Below are 21,351 nucleotides of genomic sequence, written 5' to 3'. Positions count from 1 at the left end.
CTTTTTCCAGAACTCACTATACTTGATGAGAATGATGCCTTTTTGCTATTCTGCCCTCACTGTACACGGATGTCCAGTTATGCAGATAGATAACAATTCTTCAATATAAGAGGCAAACGTTTTCCACCATTGTAGAAAGTTTTATTTGACTCTCAAATTAAGGCACTGTAAAACTACAAACACAAGAAAGAACACATTACAACATGCATATAGTCACATAACATATTTCTACTATTACATGATATAAATTGGAGATCCAGTATCTCAAAATGTAGCTGGCATAGCCACCAGAAAAAGAGTAAACAATGGGTAACATGCATCCCGCTAGCTCGATGCTAACATATAATGGGTTTTTCCATAGACGAGCTAACGCGATTAGCATTGACGAGCGCAACTGTAAGATCTTCAAAAAAGACTACAAAATACACTACTCACTCAACACGAACTTAGAATGCACTCATACTTACAGACATATATTTCCCATGCTCTGTGTAAAAAAACAACTTTGCAAACAACGTGGGTTGCTACCAGTTCAGACTCTCTCAATGTATTTCTTTTTCTACTAGAGAATCTTAGGTTAACAAACCCACCTGCTCCTCCTAATGGGCTAGCGGCGCTACTGCACTCCAGCAGTGGCAGCACAAAATATTATAAACTCTCTTACAATTCCTCCTCCTCCTTTCTCTCACTCAGACACACACACCCCGTTTTATTCTAGATTGTAATTCAAAATTGATCAAAACTCACACTCACACTTTGTCCGCTTGTCCAGTTCTGGGACCTACCAGAAATCATTGGTCACAAGGCAGGAACACACCCTGAAGGGGGTCACCAGTCCTTCACAGGGCGACACACACACACACACCTACGGAGTTTTTTGAGTAGCCAATTCACCTACGAAGGTGTGTTTTTGGACCATGGGAGGAAACCAGAGCACCCGGAGGAAACCCACACAGACATGGCGAGAACACACCAAACTCCTCAGTCCCTGGAGCTGTGTGACTGCAACACAACCTGTAGCGCCACCATGTCGCCCTTCATCAAAAATACACTGAGATATTATAATAAAGTAAAAACAAATTGCTCCCTCCCAAAAATATGAAGAAATATTAGAATTAAATTTTTTTGTGATTAAAAATTTTCAATCGATATAAATATAATTTGTGTTGATCTTACATTGATTTGTTTATTTTACATTTAAATGTTCATAATTAAATGTTTCAGTCTTGGGAAGGGACAATGCAATTAATTGTGATTAATTTGGGGTTTTTTTTAACCATCAATGGCACTAGTCTTAATTAGAAATGTGTCTGCACACTTTCATTTTAATATTAACATTTTTAATCACAAGATAAGGTTTTGCACATATCTAAACTATAACACATTTTCCACAAAACTTCTATCACAATATACGCACACTATTGTCAACTAAACTTGTTTTACACAGATAAACCAATAAGTTACATTTATTTCATAGATTATACTTAAATGTTCTTTTTTAATTTAGTTTGATTTATACATATCAAACACAAAAGGCTTGGCAGGGTGTCTCAATCATACTGCTCAAATAACTTACCGTACGTTCACACTAGCAGGCGACAAGTTGCTTACGTTGCCCCAAGTTTGTCTCTTGTGGGTGTTTCAGGCTGCTCACATTGTTGCGGGGAGGGGCGTGTCAGAGAGCAGAATCTGACCGAACTTTGGACTCTGTGTCTACAATTGGTTCAAAGATTTTTTTTTTCAGCCAATCGTTTAGAATGCCGCGTCACAGCGTCATAGCTCATTTGCATAAAGTTGAGAAAATCTGAACTTGATGTGTCACTCTGTCGCTGTGTTGCTAGCCAGTTGTTGCTGAATCACGGCTACAAATTACGTTCTTCCATAAAAAATGACTGGACACTTGTTGCTTTTTTTGCCTGCTAGTGTGAACGCAGGGTTAGGAATCTCAAAACAGCAGACTAAACATTTTTACCCACCCCAGACCTCATGAACCATATAAAAGGACGCCCACCCAGCGAAACCCCCACATAAATCTTGAAGAAAACGTCCCATTGCCGCAAATAATACAATTTTCAATTGTTTTCTAAGAAAACATATCAATAAGGTTTTTCACTGAAGCCTTTATATGGCAACTGATTTAAGCTGCCACATTAGGGAATCCTTTTTTAAACTTTGTTTCCTTTTTTCATGCCATTTCCCAAATTAACAGCCAAATGCAGCTACCCAGTGCCAAAAGCAAAGGCTTAAACTTTCTTTCTCAAGAGAAATGTAACGCCTGTCACTGAATATTTTTTAACTACCCTAACACATCATCATTTGACAGCTCAACACTAAACAGCTAAGAGCACAGTTGTTATATTAGCTAACAGACATCCAAATTGGCTAGTAATGTGCTCAGTTATGGGCAGAAAGAAAAAAACCAAACTAACCCAACAGAGCTGGAAACTGGAATTGCAATGTCCTGACGGATCTAAATGTCTAAAACATTGACTTAAGTATTAAATATGGAATTACATAAATTAAAATAATAATGATGTTTAAAGTAAAATACTACAATTAATAATCATGAAATGGTGAAGTTGGTTCTCTCTGAGACAGTTGGTCTGTGTGCTCTTGTGAGGCCTGAGAAAGCTTATCAGTGACACCGAAGAAGCCCATTGTAGTTCATTAGAATTCTGGTAAATATTACACATACACTTTTATTGAACAAAGGCCCTTACAAAAAGTCTTATTAACAAAACACCTGCCGGATCCAAAGGCAGGGGCAGTGATAGTTTTAAACTTTTATCATCAATTTGCTTTATTAGCCCACAGGGCAACTGTGAGAAAGGACCAGCTTTGGTCCTACACACCAAGGTCTGAGACATGAAGCCTGAGGTTGTTATTTGATAAAACCTGGTTGGAAAATAATGAAAGCATTGTCTATACAACAACCTAACAATAGTGTAGTTTGGAAATAATAATGAAAGGTTGTGATATTTGGGAGGACAGGGAGAAGCTAGATAGGAGAATGTGAAAGAACAGAAACATAATGAATGGGGAGGAAAAAGGAGGGAAAGAGTAAAATGGCCTTGAGTATAGATAAGAACCTTTTCTAAGAAGCACACAAACTTTCTTTTAAACCTAACAGTAAACAATGTCTGAAGAGTTAAGTGGAAGCAAAAGTCCTTATATACACATGGGGAATAAGGTACCTTTTGATTGTAATGGGATCCAACTCAGCCTATGGAGTGTGTGAAAAAGGTGGGGTAATATCCTTATCACCCCTGAATACTGTATAAAAATGAGAGCTTCACAAATGCTTTTTTGTATGTCTTCTTAGATCTACTCAGGTTAATGTGTCTATACCTTAAGTTGTTTTATGAATGCTTTTTGGTATCTCTTTTCAGACTTACCTGGGTTGATGTGATTTTATTTTAACCTGTTTAAATAAAGTAATGAACCTTTTCTCTTTTAAATCTGAAACTTGTGTCTGTGAAATTTTTTAGATATTGATTTTTTTTTATAGAAATAGTGATTTTTAATAAAGCATATACAAAGCTAAGTCAGGAGAAAGTCTTTTTGGCCTGACATGCCAGTTTTAGCAATGACACTTTTTTGGAAAATTGTTGAGATTATTTGCATCTGTATAAAAATGCTAACATATTAAGATGCAAAAAACTATCTCTCTTGTATCATGAAATGAATGTAACATTACAATAGTGCGTCAGACCTCAACTTGATTGTTACTTTAATATTGGTTTTCACATGCGCTGTTTTAAAGGGGTGTCCTGGGTGGCCAGCGCCCCCTCTTTAATCTGATTGGCCACTCCAGATACCACACCAAAATAAATGTTATTTCCTCTCACCAAATTTGGTTGCAGAATAAGGGCAGTTGCTTCTTAAAGTTGTGACAGTCGCATCTGAATTCATCAGTAGACCAACAGACTTGTCAAATCTGATAATAAAAACAGGTCAGGGAAATTTATTAGATTAACCAATAAAAGAACCCAATGTTTTCAATATCAAGTCGATTACTAAATGTTGCATAAATGTGTGTCAAATGTCATATAGCAAATAGATATCAGTACCTTACCTGGTATATTTCAGCTGCCTTTTTATCCATTCCTTTATATTTAATTTACCTTTCATTTATTATTTCTTCATTTATTTTAAAAAAATTGTTACTTCTTAAATATTTCTTGTTTTATATTTACAGTTTTGTAATATTCATTTATTTATTTATTTTGTCATTTGACTTATCTGTGCTATGATTTGTTTAAATTAGACTTTTAAATTTGGATTTAACAATCATTCTTATTATTTCTGCATCTCTCAAGCCATATCATTATGTATTAGCATGGCTACATAGCAAATGAGGGTCACCCTCAATGTACAAGTAAACTGGCTGTTTCAGATTATATATATATATATATAGATTTTTTTTTTTTTTTTGTCTCTGTGTATAGACCCTGTGACAAACTAACTGGACAATATACTCTTCAGCATACTCCACACAGTCTATACACATAATCTATAAAAACTTTATGCTTGCTCAGTGATTTTCCAGTTCAATTCAAAAACCTCCTTATTCAATGCGTTCCATGAATCACCTGAATCAAAGCCTGCTTTAGCACACTGCACTTGGGAAATCACATTCATTAGCTCTAAGACGTTCTTGCAAATTGCACCACCACTCTCACATTCCACTTCTTTCCTGCTTTCATGAATGGAACCATAAATTATATCAACATATGACTCACCATAGCAAATTTAAATCCCTCAAATAAAAGTATCAGCTGTAGCTCCAGAACACCTTTTTCATACCATGTCACACAGTTTATACAACATAGCACCCCTAGCCATTTCATAATCTTCTCTATCCCAAACTTTATTCACCACAATTGCAATTTTCCTGGCAGACATGATTTTTCAATACTATTAATAGTCTTCTTCAATTCACTTTTAGTCCCACGAATTGCTCTTCATCATGCAATGTTTTCCTTTAACAACTGACAAAGTTATAATATATTCTTCACTTAAGAAAAGCTACATTGCAGCACTAAATGATAAAAACATGCACTACCATTCAAAAGTTTTACAACACTTGCAAATTTCCCTCTTTTCCAAATGAAAACATTTTCATGCAATTCACAAATTATTTTGTCCATTACATGATTCATTTAAATGTTTTAAAAATTTAATACAACTAAAGTATTTGCATTAAGACCTATTTTTGTAGAGGCCTATTTTGCATACAGGTGCTGGTCATAAAATTAGAATATCATGAAAAAGTGAAGTATATTAAAAAAGTATATTAAAAAAAAAGAAAAAGTATATTATACTCATTCATTACACACAGACTGATATATTTCAAGTGTTTATTTCTTTTAATTTTATGATTATAACTGACAACTAATGAAAACCCCAAATTCAGACCAAGTTTCGGGTCTTTGGAATTAAAGAGAAGAAAATTTATGAGGTGCAGAAACAATGAAAATATACAAGACCAATGTTTAATTCCATCTGTCAAGCATGGTGGAGGCAGCGTGATGGTCTGCGGATGCTTTGGAGGTGGTAAAATAGGAGATTTATATAGAGTTGAAGGGACTTTGAAGAAGGAAGACTACCACAAGATTTTTCAAAGCCATGTCATACCCTGTGGACAATGCTTGATTGGGGTCAATTTCATCCTACAACAGGATAATGACCCCAAACACACCTCCAAAATGTATCAGCAATCTTTAAAATATAAGGAGTCAGCCAGAATTCTGACTGTAATATCGTGGCCAGCCCAGTCTCTGGATCTGAACCCTACTGAGCTGTTGTGGGGGCTGCTTGACCTTCTGGTACAGAGGAAGACTGCATCAAGTCAATGCATGTTGTGGGAAATGCTCCAGAAAGATCTCATCAGATTACCTTGAAAAAATGACAGCTAGAATGCCGAGTCAGCCAGGATGTAATTGCTACAAAATGTGGTGTTTTTTGATAAATGCAATATTTGAAGTACACAGTCATCTTTTCCATTAAATTCAATATTTCATATTCTGACAATGTGTGCATGTCCTGTTTATTTACTATATTTCCTAATCTCATGTGTGTTTCCATTGAAAACAAGAATATTTCACAGTGCTCTAAAATGTTTGAATTGTAGTGTATATATTCATTACCCTAAACCAGAAGCATTCTTCAACACATCACCCCAAAAAAAGGCATGTATATTAATGAAACAACACAACATTTGACACAATACGAAAGTAAACCAGAACTATTCCTCCACAACCATACAATTTGAGCAGTAAATAATAATTTAACTAAAATGCTCAGCACTGCGACCCTGAAATGGAGAAGCGGAAAAGAAAATGTATGTATGTATGTAAAATGCCCAGGGTTGAATATTACAATACAGCAATGGGCACAGAATACCTGTATTCCAGTTTACTCCTGTCAAAAATTTGTACCTGAAATAAAGTGTTCATACCAAATGCATACAATTTGTTGGAAATGCTGAACATTTTTTTTTTTTACAAATGTTTTCAATGAAATATTAATTAGGCAAATTTCCCAGCGTTATGCATTAATGGTATGACATTCCTGTGTTTTTACTCTGGTAATATGGTTAAATGTCTTATATTATTATTATTTTGTTGTAACTTCTACTAAGTTTAGCTCCACTAAATTTCTGAAGGCGGTTTGACCAAATATGCCTGATATGCCATGGTGTCCATCCATACTCTGTTCAGGGTACTGCTTCCATTTTCTCCTATTCCACAATTATGATTTTCTTACTGCACGTCGAAATGATTGAAAACATAAAAAAAGTATCACGGACCATTTATCACTGAATTTAAACGATATTGGAAGGGGCTATAAAAATCTTTAGAAATCCTACCTCATGTTACACCATCTGAAGCGACTTTTCAACTCCAGCACAGGTGCTTCTCCTTTGGATAAAGTGTCAAGTGTATCCTGGATAACCTTCTCTATTCGCTTTAAAACATCTTGGCTGACAATCATACATAAATGTATACAAAAGAAATTACAACGAAACAAAGACCAATAAAGACAGAATTAAAAAAAATCTACTGAACGACAATTGTTATTACCGAGAAACATCCTCAGTGTTGGATGATATTCTCCCGAAGGATTCAAGATTCTGCAACAGTTCAGCTCGTAATTTGTCTAGCTCTAGCTCGGTGAACGGTTCAGACATATCTGTGAGATTATCCAGAGTCCTTAATTGATACTAAAGGAAAGCCACAGAAATTTCCGCCTAAGCAGGTCCAAACGCGACGATTCCACAGAGCTAACATACGCGCGTTGACAGAAACGTAGCTACGTTCAGCAAACAAACCTAGCTGTTATCGCTATCACTAGGCAGTGATAACTTAGCTAGCGATTTTTACTAACCCTTGCCAGAGACGCCTTGTGGTGGGCTGAGGCTTGCTACCTGAAAATGGACGAAACTTCTCGAATATATATATATATATATATATATATAATTTTTTTTTATTTACAATTTTTGGTTTGTGTTTATTATATATATATATATATATATATATATATATCCCTGATAGCAACGGCGTTACACTGTTGGCCAACTGAGGGCAAAGTTGGAGGTCCACAAGTGTTTCTTGGAGGACCGCTGGTGATTAAACAGAATTTAAACAAAATGCCACGTTTTGGCACTTTTCCATTCACAGTCCAATTTATATTTTTTTCCTTCATTAGGTTATTTTGTTATCCTTTATTAATAAGATTAGTAAATAATTTTAATCCAGCACAGTGTCAACATTTTTAGCATAATCATTTTATATCAGGCTTATACTCATTATTATATCTCTCATAGTTGTTGGTAATATTTATATTAATTTGTTTTCCAGAATAAAAGTCTCTGTGAATTTAAAATCTATTTGAGGAGATTAAAAATGAGTTATATCCTGTACGCAGAACAGTAATCTTGAGTGGTCTGATGGTGAAGCAGCAGTGGTCTACAGTCAGTGGTGTGCCAGCCTTTTTATGCCAATGAACCTATATATGCTTGCTGTATGATTTGCATTTCCTGAAACAAATACATAGTGCTTGAAAAGAACTGGAACTATGAGAGTGTGTGCAAGAACTACTTTGTGGGTGTGTGTCTGCATCTGTGGGTGTGAGTGTGTGTAACTGTGTGTGATTCTGTGAGTGTGTATGTGATTTTGTGTGGGTGCACGTATATGATTGTGTCAATGTCTGTGATTGAGTGTACACCAATCAACCATAACATTATGACCGACACCTATGAGGGGATCAGACACAGCAATGCTGCTGGAGTTTTTAAACCTTGTGTCCTCTAGTCCCCTATCAGTGGACACAGGATGCTGCTGACTGGATGTTGGACAATTCTAAGACAGCAGTGACACTGAGGGTTTTAAAAACACATAAAAAAACATAGCAGCACTGCTATGTCTGATCCACACGTACCAGCACAACATACACCACCATGTCAGTGTCACTGCAGCGCTGAGTAGGATTGACCACACAAATCATACCTGCACTGTGGTGGTCTTGACCATTAAAGAACAAGGGGAAAGAGGGCTAACAAAGTATGCAGAGCAATACACTGTAATAGATAGGACAGTTTGTAATTGTGTGTGTGTGTGTGTTGTGTGTTAGTGGGGTGGGGAGGTGAGTGTGTGTGAAAGGGAGAGAGCGAGAGATAGAGAGACTGTGAGAGCGTTAAGGTCGAGACAGAGCTGCACATTCTCTTTCACTGCCCAAAATGTAATACCATTTGGGAAAATTTTACTGAAACAATCAAAAATATTGTTTTAAATTTTAAATTATGAAAGAAACTAACAAATTCAAAATTCTTGGGGAAGGGAATGCAGTGAGCCTCCCTGCAAAATATGTAGCAACCTGTCACCACCTGAGGGGCAGTGAGTAACACTCATTTATTTACTATTTATATTTTTGCTTTATTTATTTATTTTATTAGTATTATATTTTGTCTGTATTGTTTTAACTTTGCCTTGTTACTTTAAGACTATAGTCTATATTATACAATCCTGTGTCTTTCACAATCCAGTGAGACGCAATGTTCCTCATTGTTTATGCTTTGGCAACATTGTGCTCCATCAGTCATGCCAATAAAGTTACTCTGAATTGAATTGAATTGACTGTGACTGTGTGTTGGGTGGGTGAGTGTGTGTCAGTAATAGAGAAGTGGAATCGTGCATGTGTGTTTCTGGGGTGGGTAGGTGAGTGTGTGTGTGTCTGTTTTTTGTGGGGTGAGGGGAGATGAGTATGTACATGGTAGTCTGAGGGGTTTTCAGACACCTTGGTGTAGTCTGACATGCCTTGATTGTTTTACAAATTGTACGCATCTGAAATGATTTTTTCTCAAAGTGTTACACATGCATTTTTCAGAACTATCTCTGCAACAACAATGTTGAATCAGTAAGAGTGTCATACATCTATATTTTGATTAAATTTACTCTAAACTTAGACTTTCCAAAAACCTATTTTCAGAAGTGCTGATATACTGTGAAAAAACACGTTCTAAACATTTCTCACCGGGACCTTTGAGGTCAAAACTTTGTGAACACGGGTCTTGGCAACACACTGCTGATTCTACTTTTCATAAATTGTATGTAATTTTATACTTAGGACATAACAAATGTGAGGTGACACTCTGTTTTTCTCAGTCACTGGCTCCTACGTTGCATATGTATGAAGATAGGTGCGAAAACCGAGGTGCGAGGTCCCCACCCCACTGCCTAATGAATGGCCCATTAGCTGTCACTGCCACAGCTGTCAAAAGAGAAGAGACCAGAGGCAGAGTTTATCACAGTTTATTTCAAAAAAAGAGAACTAAACAAGCAATAAAAACAAAAAAATAAATAACTGGCAGGAATTAAAATAAATGGAAAATGTGTTCACATGTAAACATAGTGATAATATACTAAAGATAGTCATACTGTATATCCTTGTGTGTGTATATATATTTGAGTCAGTTCAACAAAAGATGCCAGTCTCTAAAACAGTTTCTGTCTGGCTGCATGCAAAGGTAGACATCACACTGTTCACATTTCCATGGGGTTTTTGCATACCACACAGCTGTTCAACAAGCTCTTCCATGAATGCCTTGTGGGTCAGGCTGTCCTGTTGCATAAGTTGTTGTGGAGAATGTAGGCATTGGTAGCAGCAATGTCCAAGAAGTGAAGAAACAGTTTTCTGTACCACTTCAAAGTTTTGTGCTGAGTTGTGTAATGCAAAATGCTAAACTTGCAGAGCAGATGTGGAAGGACCATGTGTTTACACGTTGGTGGTTGCAGACTTGGTTGACGCCGTCGTCTTTGCTTGGAGGTGGAGTATTTTCCACATTTCTGAAAGAAAAATAATAAGAAATGTGAGCTTCTGAGCAGTTACAAAGATTAGCTATTCATGCCAACAGTCACTACAACTAATAATTACTTGTATTTCAAATACAGTACTTGTATATGACCTATGTATAGCAGTACATAGCATAACAAGCTACATAGGATGACACTATTACATTCACACAGGCCATTTACACATGACATTACCACACTAGGCTAAACATTTACAGCCATAAGCCACACTTATGGTACTGGAGCCTCGCATGGTAGTGTTAGCACTCTCAGCATGCACTCAGATTAGCAACAGGCTACACTTGAATGTCCCGTTTACACAACAGCAGGTTTTTTTACATTCATTTATGCTTTCATATACAAAGGAATACTTATTTAATTTATTCTTTATTTTAATTTATCCGGAATTCGCGGAGTGTACACAGTGAGCGCGAAGCGTGGGTTTGTTTCATTTGAAAAGAAATATTTCACTTACCCTTCACAAAAACCCTCCTTCGGATCAATCCGCATCTCAAAATAAATCTTTCTTCGTCACTGTCCTCCCCGCTTTCGTCAGATGAGCTGAAATTCTCTTCATTTTCCAGAACAAAGCTCTCCTCCGCAGTGGCTCCAGCTCCCGTGAGTGCGACATGACGAAGCTCCACGTAAACAATTCCGCGACATGTGGCTCTGTATTTGGGCGTTTTCATGCAAATTATCAGCCAATGATCCTCCACTAGCAGCTGCCGAATTACCATAGTGTTAACATATGAATGGCAGAACGCGTCTATGGGCGGAACAAAAAAGCTTGTGCCTCAAAAATGTGCCGGTTGTTGTTTACGCTTCTCTCACAAGAATATAAATATATATATCGTTTCATCCTATATATAGTTGGAAAGTAGACCCTTCAAGGTTTCCGAGGTATGTTGTATTTTTTTTTTAGGATAAAATCTCGCAGAGTTATATACGTGTTTATGTGGAATTTCAATTTTATCCCGCCGGCGGCATAGCCGACCTCAAAGGGTTAAAGAACCAAGGGAACGGGGGCTGACAAAGTATGCAGAGCAACAAATGGACTACAATTTGTAATTATAAAATTACAAAGTTCTCCTGTCTGGTCAGTGAAGCTGAGAGAATGGACAGTGTGTGTAGAGAGGTGGTTATAATGTTACTGCTGTAGTGATTGTTACATGTAGCGGAGTTAGTGATGTAATTAGTCAATGATTACTTACTAATTAATTATTAATAAGTCAGTAATGCATATAACATTGTTTAAGTATAAATATGCAATTTCCCTAGATTAAAAATGAGTTTGTTGACCTGGATTTACACAACTTAAATGAGCAAATTCCACACATAAAAAAACACACACTCCACTACTGTAGCATAAAAAAAGTTATTTGGGTGACAATAACATTTAAAACAGGCAGTTAATAATTACAGTTTCATAGACTGGCTAATTGGTAAACCAAACCCTTATATGATTTTTAATAATGTGTGATAAGATGTAATTGTGACAAATGCTTTTCTCTCTTGCTCTCATGGGAGGTGGTCGCATTTTCTCCGTCTCCGCTCCTTATCTTTACTGCTTGGCTCCTCTGGTCTTGTCTTGTTTACCCTCAGAGACTCTCTTAGCACGGCTCTTTGAATTAAAATTAGAAATGGAATTGATCAACTGGTCTCTCAACACTATTAACACCATCTTCTCAAGGAGAAGCTTGGGCTTGGGGGAGCCCGCCTGCCCTGATGGAATGACGCCGGCTGGATATGCCATGGATGGATGGGAGGGGTAGCGCGTGGTGTGTCTGGCACCTCTTTCCATCAAGGACATTGAAGATGTATACCTATTCGGACTTATGATTGTGGGCTTTCTGCTGATGGAGATTTGCTGCACCCTCCCATCTTGAACTGCTGGGCTCAAGGACAAGTGATCGCTTCTCCATTCTGTGGACTTTTTTCACAGACTGAACCTTGCCACCCCCAACCCCCCCGAACACGCCTCCTGCTGCTTTTGTCCATGTCACTGAAAGTATCTGTGTGTATTGCTTGTGTGCTATAGGTGTTGTTTTTTTCAAGATCACACACTGGGGACCGGGAGGATGGCTTCTCAGGTCTGTCTGTCGAGCTCTGCAAGCGTGGCTGGTCTGCAGCAGTTTAGGCTGTTCGATGTGCACCTTCTGGATGAATGCCAAGCATCTGTGTTATCTCTATTCTGTGGAGTGATTTATGGCAGTATACTTGCTTGACCAAAATCAAGTTTACAACCCAGCTAACAGGGAACATTCCCACCACTTTGGCTAACGTTATTTAAAGGTTCTCCTAATGTTAGAAGCAAACGTTCTTACAGTAACGTCAATGGAACGTTCCATGAACGTTATTAGACATCGATAAAAGTTCTCCCAGTGTTAGTCTGAACGTTCTTTTAACGTTTTCTTACATACGTGTTTTACATCAATGTTTGAGATAAGACACACATTGAAAGATGTGGATCCATTGATTGCGTTCAACTACATACATTCATTCATTCATTCATTATCTGTAACCGCTTATCCAGTTCAGGGTCGGGGTGGGTCCAGAGCCTACCTGGAATCATTGGGCGCAAGGCGGGAATACTACATACATTTTTTGTCTAATTCAATAATATTTTTAAGATAATCTATTACTTTTTATCTTTTACTTTTTCCTAAATTTTCCCAACTGAAATGTAATAAAAACTGCTGTTAGGAGAAATAACACATTTTGTTCCGGGCAGCCCATTTTGCATACTGTTGCCAAGGTTACAGAGATTTGACAGTTAGAGGAACCAGTTTTATCGAGAAGGGTATCTCTGCAGGCTGGAGGCAGCTCCAAATGGGTGGTACAGCTCCAAGTGAGCGCGGAAGAACATTTTAAGCACGACTCAAGCACATCGCTGGCTTCGAGATATGTAGTTGGCATAAAGGCTCTGGAGATGACCCAGAGGCTAAAGAACCCTTTTTATTTGTTTTTGAAAACAGGGCTGATATGGAGCTGTTTCTAAAAGCTTGTGTAGATGAGCAGGGTCTCAGGGTCAATGCGATGTCTGTGGTTACACCATGCCCCTCACCCCAGAATTTTTAGGGCATGTAAACTGGACTGTAGGGCCCTCACCTCAATTCTTAAGGCACAGATAGTAGACTGCAAGGCACCTTGTACACCACAGTTCAGACAATGTGTATAGTTTGATACTTTTAGAAACCTAGGCTGTCTGGTTAACTGTGATGTCCTTCTTTGCGTAAAATGTCAAAATAGGTATCCTAGTTATTTTCTTTCTTCTAACAAATTTCCATAACTAATGCAGCTCAAATTGCTGTTTGAGCATTGTTTGGAAGTTTAAGAGAATGTCAGTGAGTTCTTTGGGATATTGTGTTAGATTATTGTGTATTTTTTAGTACAGCTCTATGCCTGGTGAGCATGTAATAACTGTTTTGTTTTCAGTATTAATATTGTACCTTGCAAACATTGAGTACATTATATGGAGTACGTTTTCAGCATTATGTGATTTACAGACTTGTTTGTGGTTGGCTTAATATGTGAAATTCTTGCAATAAATAAAGAGAATAACCATTTAACTGAGACCACATGTACTGAGAAAGATAATGTTTGCTTACATATAGGCTACTACTCACTTCCTAACAAGAAACATGACAGTAAATATGGATTCATCATCACAGCCCAGTGCTGGGGTGCTATATATTCTTCGACTGGCATTAGGTTCATGTTTCTCTACTCCAGAGAATCCAATTCTATTGTCAGTATTTCTCTACAGGAATTAGAGAGGCAGTATGTGCACATCTGCACATCTGTGTTAGTAACTGTTGCAACTTAATGTAGAATATATTCGTTACAAATTTGTCCTCAAATATTTGTACATATGGTGTATTTCTGAAATAAAATAAACTGAATAAATGAACTATATTAAAATAAATTGATAGCCCTTCGGGCGGCGCGGTAGTATGGCAGGTAGTGTTGCAGTCACACAGCTCCAGGTTGTGGGTTTGAGCCACACTCCATGTGACCGTCTGTGAGGAGTTGTATTAGATAAGCGGATTCAGACAATGAATGAATGAATGATAGTCCTTCTACAAATTCACATGCACAATCCAGGTAATAATAAAGGGAGGCTTTCTGACAGTCTAAGCCAGTGTTATCCAACTCTGATCCTATTCTACCTGTTCAAACAAACTTGATTCAACTAATTTTGTGAGTAGGTGTCACGCCCTCATCCTGTCATGTCTGTATTCCCCGCCATGTGCTCTCTCAGCACATGGCTCTGTCTGTTATTGTCCATGTCTCCGCCCTTGCCTTTGTTCCGCCTCCTTGTCCGTACTCCTCGTTATCTGTTTCAGGTGTGTCTTGTCTGGTGGATGTATCTAAGTTCCCTTGTGTCATTTCCTCGTATCGGTCATTCGTTTCACTCCCCGAGTCATGTTGGTCCTCTTCCAAGAGTAGTACATAATACTCTACAACAAGGACATACTTCTATCATTTAAAACCATGCAAAGGAACTAAATGAAGTACAGTGAACTTCTCTGAATGTCTGTTTATATTCTTAATTTTAAGTTGAGACAAATTTCCTGAAAGATTGCACCACTATCTTGGAATTCATTAAACCATAACTACATTACAGTGAATTTCCATCTTAAGTTCACCTCACTTGTAGTTACATGCACTGACTATACTGTCATATACACCCACTATGACTGAGTGCTCATGGTAGGTTTGCTGAATATTATGATTATTTGCAAATTATTAGCACCATTTCTCCCATGTCCATTAATGGAAAGGAGCTGCTTTAAATATTTATTTGAATAGTGGGCCATAAGTGTTACTTAAGGGTTTACACATTTAAACTGATTATAATCCAATACAAAACAAATAATACAGTCCTATAATTCTGTAATCAAATTAAAATAATGATTGTAGACATGAGAGACCTAATGGATTTCATAAGTTTGTAGTTCACCCCATAATCAGATTACCAAAAATATATAATTAAAATATCTATAATATTTAATTAAATAATTAAATATTATAGATAAAATAAATAATTAGATTAATTAAGAAAATAAATAGATTAAATAATTTTCACTGAAACGTAATATTTTAAACTACAACTAGTAGAGGGTACCTAGTTCTGTTGGAGATAAACTATGCCCTTTTTTTAAATCACAAAGGCTGCTTTTCCTACATTCGCCTTCCCACAAAACATCTAGATCCCCCACTTGCTGGTTTCCGCCCACTTGCGGGCCTCCGGCTTGCAGAGATATGTACTTGGATTTATCGGATGGAGCCAGTTTTGTCCGGTTCTTTCTAGACGGGACCTTCTACGGGCAAGGTAAGAAGTGAGGAATAAAATAATGTTGTTGATGTTATTACCTGTTTTATGAGACTTGTGCGAGGTTTGTAGAGCATTTTATAAATACATCCTATGGATTTAGTACATTTTAGCTAGCGATAATTGATTTTAGTTTAACAGAGCAAACATAAGTTAACGGCTATTTACCATTATCCTAGCTATCTTGCTAGCGATAGCTAACTCAACTCTGCATTAGTCATGAGGTAAAAAAAATATTTGTGTCTGTGCTAACACGCCACATAGCAAAAAAACAAAAAAAACCGCACTGTTTATATCCGCTGGTATACCTCAAGTATTACAGGTCCAAAGTTGACGGTCAGTGTACCAAATTTAAGCGTCAAGTCTCTTTCATTGATTTTGCTAATATGTAATTCCATTCGATAAATAAGTATTTTTGGTCGAAGTATAGCTACCTTGCCAGGACAGTTGTTATGAATAAATATTAGTTATCTAGCTACAGTATATATGTAGCTGTCGCAGATAAATGTGTGATTTTTCAAATAGTTTTTGTTCGATGAGTGGTGCTGAGAGATTATATTGAAATAATGTTTTGATATTTGATTTGCATCGTTTTGAATGATAAGGCCCTCTACTGTTCAAACCAGTAACTTAACATTGAATGGAAGATTTACTGTGGTCATGTGATCAGTTTGGTTGGTGGAAGGAAATTGTGTTATGACTACCGGCAGGAGCCACACGAGGACTGAAGTGTTGTTCCTGAAGAGATACAAGTCAGTGTTAAAGGACTGTAACAACTCCTAAATTTCTGGTCAGAAGGTGCATACGGTATGTGACTGTTAATCCTTATGCCTTCATGTGACTCATTGTTTAATGGGGTTTAATGTGTCATGGACAGCTTGTTGTAATGAAAAGGCTACGTGGCTAATTTCACTGTAAGAAAAACTAGTAATGTGTTTATTATTATAAAGGGCAATATTTCTTTTATTTCAGTTTTTCACAGTGTTTGAACTGGAATGGAAGATTAATAAACGCTTGACAAACATCAGTAACAGCATGATCTTATCTGTACCAGAAGAAAAAACTTTGGGAGCAGTTATAATATATATTCAAAATTTTTGCTGAGCCACATTTGCGTTAATGTGTACATACTTCAGTGAACGGGCAGACTCGGTGAACGGGCAAGCCTGAAGAACTCAGAAGTGACAAACACAAAAAGTATACCTGCGCTTACCTTAGTATGTCACCTTCAAAACGAGACCAAATTTGAGTATTTCCCTCAAACCGTTCATTAGTAATCCTCATGTTTGGGTAAAGAGTATTGCCAATAAAAGTACAATAAATAATAAAAAAAATAAAATAAAATATGATCCCCCACGTTCCATGTGAACGTTACATGAATGTTCTTATAACGTTTTCTTACATACATGTTTTACAATGTTTGAGATAAGGTACACTTTGAAAGATGAGGATGAGATCTGAGCTCGTGAGAAACACAGCCGTGTAGCTTAGTCTCTCGGCTTTCCAACGACACGCTAATCAAGTCTGTAGACCAGTCGGAAGGACCAACACAGACCCATATTTCAGCAGAACGCGAGAGTAACAGACCCAGGCGCTTTGAGAGATGACTCAGTCATCAGAAACTCAGAAACAGATATATTTGGCAGCGTCAAGTTCAACAAACAATGGCCAAGACAATAAACCTGTTTTCAAAGCTTAGATTTCTTTTACTAGATGCATTTCCCCCACTGATGACATTTAAATACAGGAAGGGGTGTGAGGGAGGTTGCCTCGCATTACAGCCAATCAAGGTGAAACTCCCGACTTCCAACGCCTCTGGCAGTGCCTTAAAGGGACAATACTGGTTTAGAAACATGTGTAAACACCAGAAATAAACTAGATAAATCGGAAAAATTACATCATAACAAAAAGTTTTTTCCTGTTTGGTGAGGGTAAAAGGCCACTAGGAGAGGTACATGAGACTAGTTTCTACATTGTAGGATATTGATTTAGGTGCAGACAAGATAAATACGCTGTGTTTCTGCAGTAAAGTAATAATTTTCCTTATAGTGAGCTTGGGGTCTTTAGAGACTCCAAAGGGACACTTGAAGGGGCCACCTGCTCACTGTTTACTCTAGCGAATAACTTCAAATCAGTAGGAAGTATGAACTTCAAAGAAAAGCCCATGTTCTAGATTGTTTTTATCAGATTTTGATTACTTACGATACATTTCAATACCTCTAAATGTTTATTCTTACAAATTTTAATGGTTTTCTGTAAAATTCAATCATGATACTGCCTCTAGTTTATTCACTGACTGAGCAGGAATCTTCCAGATTTGAGTATGTAATTTCAGGCGGAAAATGGAAAAAAACAAAACAAATAAAGGCCTAAATTTTATATGGGGTTAAAGGGGTTGATAGCCAGCAAGCTAAATAAATGTAGCTGTTAGAGTTGATCGTTAGCCAGGTATGTGCAGCTATGCTTGAATATAAACATTTATGTAAATGTAAACATTTTCACACAGTGGACAAGACATAGGGAATAGGAAGTCTTTTGAGATTGAGCATGTATAGTGCCCAGCTGTCTTCACACTCCAGGCTAACTTGTTTTGTGTTTTTATTTGTTTTAAGTAGGATAACTTAACAGAGAAGAGTGAACATTCTAGTTCTCTTTATTAAGTACATAAAGTCACAGATGTATTTTAGATACCATGTTGAGGAACACTTTTGTAACTTAGAAGTTAAAAGACAGAATGTAATAGTAATAATACTACTGATAGTAATAAACAATTTGCACAAAGCATAGTGCTTCATAGCTGTAAGGGGGCATCTAAGGTCTTTGAAGAGTGTATTGGGGACACCTTAAAATATGCACCGAACAGGGGAACAAGGGTAAGTCACATAATTGGTCATCAATAGGCTTTTTTTTTTATTATTTTTATTTGTTTAATGGTCAAATGTACAAAACAATTTCAGGTTTTCCTCTAGAATTTTTTTTCAGTACAGGTGGCAGGCACCCTCAACCCCCCAACACCTATGGAGGTTTATTTTGTGCAAAACCCCTGGGCACCTGTGACAGTGAGATTTGTAGTTGTAGAAAATAGTCACACATGTATCAGTAAATTTGAAGGCACAGAGAAAATCACTTCAGCAGTGGCAAACCTGTAGATTCTTTCCACTCCCACAAGTACAGCTTAACAGTTACACCTTCACAAACTCTTCACTGCAGCTGCAGAAATCCACTTCTACACACAAGTACAAAAATATCATAGTCTCACAGTTTTGCTCCAGTTGCAGCGGTAAATATGGTGCAAAACATATTCGCACACTTGTATAGAACTTGCACATTCGCAAACCAACATATGAATCTGTGCAATGCGCGTTACACACCTGTAGAAAGTCTCCTCAGAAATATATATATATAATTTTTTGGGTGGGGGGGCTGATATTTCTCTTGCACAAAATGTTAACTTAAATGCTGTCTTTTCACTCACACATGACTACATCCACGCTCTCATTTCTGCACAGCAAATGCAGATTGAAGCGCCCAGCCCCAAAAAGACACAAAGTACTGTTCCGGTTTTATTTCTGTTTTCCATCAGAGATGTGATAAAGAGTTATTCCTTGTTTTCCCTTTTCCCAGTTCCAAGAACTGCACACACCCTCTGTTCTCCATGTTTGTTTTCTGGAGCAGGTTTTCGTAGGAGGCGCTCAATCACTGAACCAGGAGACATCAGCCAATAGCATGACACCTGCCCAACAAGCTGCTCTGATTGGTCAGAGGGGCTTACTGATCTCTGAACAATGCAGACTCCTGGCTCTACAGATGCACAAATTAGTTTTGCACCACGCTCCATCTGATATATTTGGTGCAGAAGTGAGAGTGCATGGAAGTAGTCACGTGTGAGTGAAGAAGACAGCATTTGAGACTTGTATGTTCACATGTTGGTTTGCGAATGTGCAAGTTTTATATGAGTATGCGAATGTGTTTTGCACCATATTTACCGCTCCAACTGGAGCAGAACTGTGAGTGTATGATATTTTTGTACTTGTGTGTGTAGAATTGGATTTGTGCACCTGTAGTGAAAATTTTGTGAAGGTGTTACTGTTAAGCTGTACTTGTGGGGAAAAAAATTCTATAGGTTTGCAACTCCTGACGTGATTTTCTCTGTGACTTCAAATTTACTGATACGCATGTATGACTATTTTCTACAACTACAAATTTCATTGTCACAGGTGCTCAGGGGTTTTGCACCAAATATACCTCCATAAACCACCCCCCACACCCAAACTGGTGCAGCAAAAATTAATTAAATAGCAAAGAAGGATATATACACTACACAATAAATTTTACACACTATTTATTTTCATAAATTCAGTTACAAAGTCTGTAGCCTGGCTGTGATACAGCACAAGTTAAAATACTAGTAATTTGTATGGTGAGGAATAAAACAAATACATGTGTAAGTTGGGGTCACACTTGGTCATATGATTAATCCGTTTTAAAAATGAACACATTAGCCTTGACAGCACTCTTTTAAATCTTATATGTAGAATCTAAACAGGCTCCATTCATTAGGTAGTATGTGCCACACTGGAAAAAAAAATTCTAAATGTTTTTAACTGTAAAACTCATCTAACATGTTATCTAGTTTAATCTACCTTTCGTTCCTCTATTTCTCCCTCTTTCACTTGCTTGTCAGGTATGTAGAGGTAGATGTGCAGTGCGTTATGCGTCAAAAACTGCTGTATAACTTCAAGAATTCTGTGTTTTAGCTGCACCAAATGGCTTGGGTAGATTGGAATAATGCTTTATATGAACTGATATATACAAAGAAATACTTAATAAATCTGTTTGTTTACTTTGCAGGTGGAGTATACGGAGATCCCCTAAAAAGTTTGTTTTTTGATGTTGATGATAATAAACATTTTAAAATTCATTAAGCTTACACTGATTTTGCCTATATAGAGTATATCTTTATCATAGCTGCTTAGTTTCATTATTGAAATAGACCACCATAGCAAATCAGAGTGATTTGGAGATTTTTTTCAAATCTGGAGGTTTTTTCTTTTTTACAAATGGGAATGTGTAAAGGCCTGTTAAGGGGATTCACATAACTATACTGAGAAAAATTAATGGAATGTTAATAGGACCATTATTTGAAATAAAATCTCAACTTCTGACACTGCACTGGTGACTGTTCCTCTTATCTGACACAAGGTGCAAAAAACCAACACAACAAAACAAATGCTCCACTGCAGTGCACAATAGATGTTATAGTGTATACATTCTACTAACTTGCAATTAGTGAATCAGAAAGAACAAGAAAACTATATCATGTTAAGGTAGCATTCAGGGGAAAGATGAATCTGGAAACATCAAGAAAAATTTACTTTTTTCACTTTTAGGCAACATATCACAGCAGAGTTTCCACAACCATAATTGAATGTTTTTGGTTGTTAGTAATGATTAAAAAGGGTGGCAAGTGTTCTAAATAATAATCATACAATATATTGGACACATTTTAAATGCTAATACATATACATGGTTTTAAAAATGTACAATAAAAAATGAATGACACATTTTATAAAACCAAAGTGTCAATGCAAGCGTAAGATAAATGTATATGCATGTTTTTATAAACTAAATAAGTTGATACAAGTTGTTTTTCATTAACAGATG

General features: G+C 37.0%; 1 protein-coding gene and 1 long non-coding RNA gene across 3 annotated transcripts in view; one reads left to right on the top strand and one right to left on the bottom strand.

Annotated features, from left to right (window-relative positions):
* The window catches only part of spo11 (SPO11 initiator of meiotic double stranded breaks), a 51,724-nt gene extending 44,310 nt beyond the window's left edge, over positions 1-7,414 (bottom strand). For both annotated transcript variants that reach the window (XM_066672541.1, XM_066672542.1), the window contains exons 1-3: positions 7,086-7,414; positions 6,872-6,985; positions 3,849-3,937 (exon numbers count right to left, since the gene is read on the bottom strand). In XM_066672541.1, the coding sequence (XP_066528638.1) occupies positions 3,849-3,937; positions 6,872-6,985; positions 7,086-7,192 (310 nt within the window). In that variant the 5' untranslated portion in view covers positions 7,193-7,414. The remainder of the gene's footprint in view (positions 1-3,848; positions 3,938-6,871; positions 6,986-7,085) is intronic.
* An 8,188-nt stretch (positions 7,415-15,602) lies between these two features.
* LOC136696151 (uncharacterized) lies at positions 15,603-20,677 on the top strand. The gene is made up of 3 exons (XR_010802578.1): positions 15,603-15,687; positions 16,398-16,494; positions 20,539-20,677. It is a non-coding gene; the product is annotated as an uncharacterized lncRNA (long non-coding RNA).
* The last annotated feature ends 674 nt before the right edge of the window (positions 20,678-21,351 follow it).

The sequence above is a fragment of the Hoplias malabaricus genome, chromosome 5, assembly GCF_029633855.1.
Source record: "Hoplias malabaricus isolate fHopMal1 chromosome 5, fHopMal1.hap1, whole genome shotgun sequence".
NCBI classification, from domain to species: Eukaryota; Metazoa; Chordata; class Actinopteri; order Characiformes; family Erythrinidae; genus Hoplias; species Hoplias malabaricus.
This window is presented reverse-complemented; position numbering and strand designations above follow the sequence as displayed.